The following is a 5,288-nucleotide window of genomic DNA, read 5'->3' as shown; positions in this document are numbered from 1 at the left end:
TACAAAAAGTTGGTTCAAGACCAGCTGGTTGTACAGAGTATGCGTGAATGCATTATTCTTTATACATCATTTCCATTGTGTGTTATCAGTAAGCACAGCGACATTCAGTCAGTAATCATAGGTGCAGTGTCTGAGGTGGTGTCTGGCTCACAGTATCCATCCATCTCTTCCATCTCCCTCTCCACAGGCTCCTCCCCACTTCTAAAGCATAATAGTCTCTTCTCTTTCCACCTCCTCCTCCTTTCCCCATCTGTGTCTTTAGGTGCTGTTGTCTGCTCCAGCTCCAGCATAGCCTGGATGCTGTCTCCTCTCTCTCCGGTGCTGAGGCAGTTGTCTCTGCTTGTTGGTGCCAGCCCCTGCCCTCTCCTGCCTGTCACCATATGGAAGAATGAGAAGGTGCCGTCTGAGCCCGTGCTTTCTGTCACAAAGACAGCAGTTGGGCCTTGGTTGCTGAAGCTCTCCTGCGGGCTTTTGGGAGGTTTGGTCTTTGTTTTCTTGCTCAGTATGAAGTTGAAAAAGGCTGTCACCAGAAGCATTGTTCCTGAAGTTAGAATAATAATGTCACCATTAATTTCTATGCTACATCTATGCTTTTTATGCTTTTCCATGATAGGAGCATCTGCTGCTGAAATGCCACAGCAACAGGAAACAGTCATGTGAAGTATTGAACTTGCTGGTGTTGTTTTACCTGGGATGATTGCATGCCACACCAGCACAGGGTGCAGGAAACAGACCACTGACATGATGGAGTAGTATAGGAACTTATGAAAGCCTCCAATGCGAGCCATCTTCCCCCACAGTAAAAACAACTTCCAGTCTGGAGGGCAGCTGTAGAGATATCAGGCAAGAAGGCAAGAAAAAAGTCAGGATTACTTTACATTATTACAGTTTAGACTGCAGTTTAGACTGCAAAGTTCAAAGTTTGAAAACCTCAAAGAATTGTGAGTTATCTTTGCTACAGTAGCCATGAGGGTTGTGTACTCACGGCAGACACATGGACAGGAGAGAATCCAGGAAATAGGCTAGTTCAAGAATCATGATCCCAATAAATGAGACTCTGGGGGAAGAAATTGGACAATGATGATATACTCAGTAATTTCTACACTAAAAAAAAGCAGCTGCAAGTGCTCAAGATATTACCCTACATATGGTAAAGAAAACGTTTGTGACAACTGCAATTTTCTTGTATTTAGTTTACAATTATCTAATCCAGCAATAGAGAAAAATGCACCCAGACTAACCAGTATTACAAACTAACCTCTTTTAAGTGTAATTGGTGTGTTGTGTGTTACTGTGTGTGAGGACAGCATCCATCTGCACTAACTTTATGTGTAGTGATTGAATAAACAGTCATTCGTTTCTAGTGTCCTTGGAGAGATGTTTTCCGTTGTCTCTGTGGGAATTTGTCTCTGTACTACAGAGATAATAATAAGAATCAGAAGATGTCCTCTGTTCTGCCCTCTGCACCCTGCTTCAACTTTCTGAGTCCTTCCCAACAGCTCCTCTCAAGTGTGTTTATTTATCAGAGACTATAAAAGCATGTGCAGTGTTTTTCTAAACCATCTTCTTAAAGCCCTTGGGTCTTTAGCTTTGCCAGCTTTCAAAACCAGGCTGTGTATTTGTAACTCAAGAATGCCACCAGAGTCAGGAGTGCTTGTAAATCCCATCAGTAAGTCAAGAAGTAGACTCAAAAAGTAAGCGCTTACATTAGATAGATGCCAAGGCTGTTGAATTCTCCCTGATGTAGTGTTTCCACTCCCACAGCACACAACACTGAAAAAGACACGGGACAATAATTCAGCTTAATTCATGGATTTGTTGGTGAACAGATTCTGTCCACCAGATGTCAGAGTAAGTTCATGAATTTTTCTGTGCTGGATGCTGGAATGCAGCCCAAGGTAACCTTCTGTAAATGCTCTCAGTACTTTCACTGGGATTAAACACTCTTGTGTGGCGTTTTCAGTGTTCTTTGGATTTATTTTTTTTACCATGTCTTTCATATTTTGCTTTAAAAGTTGTCTCTATAGTGTTCTGTCAGCCACAGTAATTTAAAGCCGACTGAATGTTTTCCTCAAGAAAAGGGCAACTGTCTGTAGCACAAGGAATGCAACTTAAAGTCACATTTACATACCACAGGAATGGTGGTACTGACCTAGTGATGTACATTAAAGGTATTTAAAGATGCTTAATTTAAGCAATTATTGCAATTGTTCCTGTCATGGTCATGAAACTTTGGTAATAACTTACTCATGCTTGCAATTGCCATACCAATGTCAGTAGGTAATTTTACTTGAGTGGACATATCACACAGTCACAGTCATGGCTAATGCCATAAAACGCCATCAATCCATGAGATCTATGCTTTAGCATCAAGATAGTAAATCTCTTCAGCAGATAATGCTAACTGTGACTTAACTACACTTCTATATGGTAAATGTCAAACTAATGCCAGCAGTTGGTTAGTTTAGCAAAAATGCTGGAAGCATGGGTAAACAGCTGGCTTGACTCTGTCCAGATGTAACACAATCCACCAACCAGCACCATTCAGTGTTCCTTTAACAGGAAGTTCTCCCAAGCTGTGTGCTGACAACAATAAAATACCTTTCTTGCTACATGAAAGGGCACTACTGTCCTGGTGTGACACAAGATAAGAAATGACATGACAGCAACATTTTTAAAATTTTAAACAAAAGTGCATTTTATTAACCAGTCATCCTCTTGTGAGATAAGCCCGGTTAAATGGGGATTGCTGCCAAACACATGGAAGCACTTTCTCTGGCCTGCTTACCAGAAATCAAGAGATTCAGTGATACAATCTGCAGCAGAGGGAAACTCGGGTAATGTGGCTAAATGGTTTCTAGTAGTTTGGAGAGTATGCAAGGATTTAAAGCTGCATATAGAGCAGCTGGATATTAACAGAGCTGCTCCCTGCATGTACTGGGAGCATGTGGAACACACACAGACACCAACAGGCCAACCCAGACATGTGAACTCACAGCAGACTGCCAGCCAGAGGCACACACACATAGACATTTACCAAAAATAGACTGATACACACACGCACACATAAAAATAATGCACAGAAAGCTCATGTAGGCGCGAATGCACAACAGCTTGTGATCACATAATCCCAATAACCCAGCTGGACACAGAGACTGTTTGTGTCATTTGTGGCACATGCTTCTCAATAAATATTCAGTGTCTGCAGATGTTTGAATTTAAGTGTGGAGGGGGGGGTCCCATATTTTTCTGAAGGAAGCAACAAGCAAACAGCTTTTATGATGATTTACTGAGGCAAAGAGAGCTTTGTACAATCTGTCCCTGTGTGTCTGAGGAAAACAGAAAAGGAGGGACAATAACGTAAATCAAGTATATGCTCTATATATCAGCCAAGACAGGGTTTAGTGCTCTTGGAGATCAAGACTATGTCACAGTCTGACCTTTTAACATTGTTTTTAAAGACATGATGGGTGCCTCTTCCCCTGACGAGATGTTTTAAGATTTTTTGAAAGATCTATAGGTGCACCCAAAGAATCTGGCTCATACTAAAACGAGAAGAGACACACATGACGCTAAATGAAATCTTTTGCTTTTCTCTGCTTCTTTTCATATTTATGTCTTACCTGTGGATGTAGAAATGCCAAGGAGCCTGCAGGTGCACTCGACTACAATCCACCATATTCTCTCTAAGCTCCCCATGACCTCAAAAATTTCACCTTTGTAAAATATATATATTTTTTCCCAGTGCCTGATCGTTATAAAAGTAGCATTCTAGATGCGTAGTTGAATCCTGGCTAGATGAACAGATGGTAGAAAAGCTAAAACAGAGCAATGCAGCACTTCCATGATGTGGAGCCTGTTACCTCATGAAGGTTTGTGACTGAATGCCCCTGTTGCTGCAGTAACTGCTAATCACACACACACACACACACACACACACACACACACACACACACACACACACACACACACACACACACACACACACACACACACACACACACACACGTCAAGGAGAAATTATTGAGCTCAAGGTAACTTGCTGACCATTTTACATTTGTCATTAAAGCTGGTTAAAAATTAAATCCATTAAAAACCCATCTAGTACCTGATCCAAAGGTATTTATTTTATAAGCTGGAATGCAGAGAAGATCACTGACCTTGCTTTTCACCCAAATAATTTCTTCTCCTCTCTTTATAACATGTTTTCTTTCATCTGATTTCACCTTATTGTGAGGTTGTTGGTGATTCAGTGCAACCAAACCATCTGAAAGACTTCAAACAAACACCATCTTTTTTTCAAACCCACACTTCAACATACAGCCATCATTTTGGCACCCACTGATCCCAACTTTGTCTCAGCAGAGTGAGCACTGATGAAATATACAGCGGCTTGCGTCAGTAAAGAAAAGGACATTTTTTATGGGTTTGCACGTATTATAAACAAACTGCACTTAGTATGCAGTGCAGTGCATGCCCGATTGGCTCGCTGCACTTAGTGAAGAGTGGCTACAATGGTATAAAAACAAACAGATACCTTTTGACATACATTCAAATGTAGCTCACATAATCAGGTGACGCAGGTTTCAATGAGGTGTAAGCTTGTTCAGGCACAGCAGAGGCCTACTGGAACAAGCAAGTCAGATTTGCAGAGTTCACACAGGCATACCCACACTGACTCCTGTCAGGGCCAAAGTAAGCTGCATAAATCTTCTTAATCTACAACAAAGACACTTTTGTGTTTTTGTACCAGTTCAACTTGTTTCCGGATATTTGTGGCATTTATGGTATTGAGTGAGTGTGGATGAACTGTGTGGCAAAAACAACAGATACTAAATGTGTAACAACAAATCCAACTGTATATTTGGTGCCACTTTTTGAAGGGAAGGCAACATCGTTCAGATTGTTCATGTCTTGTGTGACTGAAATGTCTGTGATAGTTTTTACAAACACTGGATAAGATCCAGTGATTTTTTCATGTGTGCTACGAACAAAAATTTCATTGACATTTGTTTATATGTCATTGTAACTTTTAGGACACACAGTCATGTCCCCTGTCTGAAGGAAGTACAGCAAGATCCTCGGGCGAGTTTCCCTTTGCCACAAACTTGGATTGTGACCAAACTGTGCAGACGCATAATGATGCATTTTTGCGTGGTACTATAATATAAGGATCCTAACAGGCTAAACTAAGATGGAAAACATAGGAAATAGCAAATATCATAGGTTACCTATGCAACATCAGCATGTCCACATTGTTGATATGAACACATCAGCATGCAATGATG

At 41.0% G+C, this 5,288-nt stretch overlaps 1 protein-coding gene across 1 annotated transcript; it reads right to left on the bottom strand.

Annotated features, from left to right (window-relative positions):
- On the bottom strand, positions 1-3,804 carry tmem72 (transmembrane protein 72). Its single transcript, XM_085428236.1, has 5 exons — positions 3,624-3,804; positions 1,707-1,773; positions 986-1,057; positions 689-828; positions 1-541 (listed from the first exon to the last, which is right to left on the bottom strand). Exons 1-5 carry the CDS (start codon positions 3,697-3,699, stop codon positions 105-107), a joined length of 792 nt encoding a protein of 263 aa, XP_085284362.1. The 5' UTR covers positions 3,700-3,804; the 3' UTR covers positions 1-104.
- Positions 3,805-5,288: the final 1,484 nt, after the last annotated feature.

The sequence above is a fragment of the Rhamphochromis longiceps genome, linkage group LG13 (genome assembly GCF_057381845.1).
Source record: "Rhamphochromis longiceps isolate RC_006_pf linkage group LG13, R_longiceps_female_GT1.1, whole genome shotgun sequence".
NCBI lineage: Eukaryota > Metazoa > Chordata > Actinopteri > Cichliformes > Cichlidae > Rhamphochromis > Rhamphochromis longiceps.
Note: the sequence above shows the minus strand (reverse complement) of the source record. Positions and strands in the feature narration are given on the sequence as shown.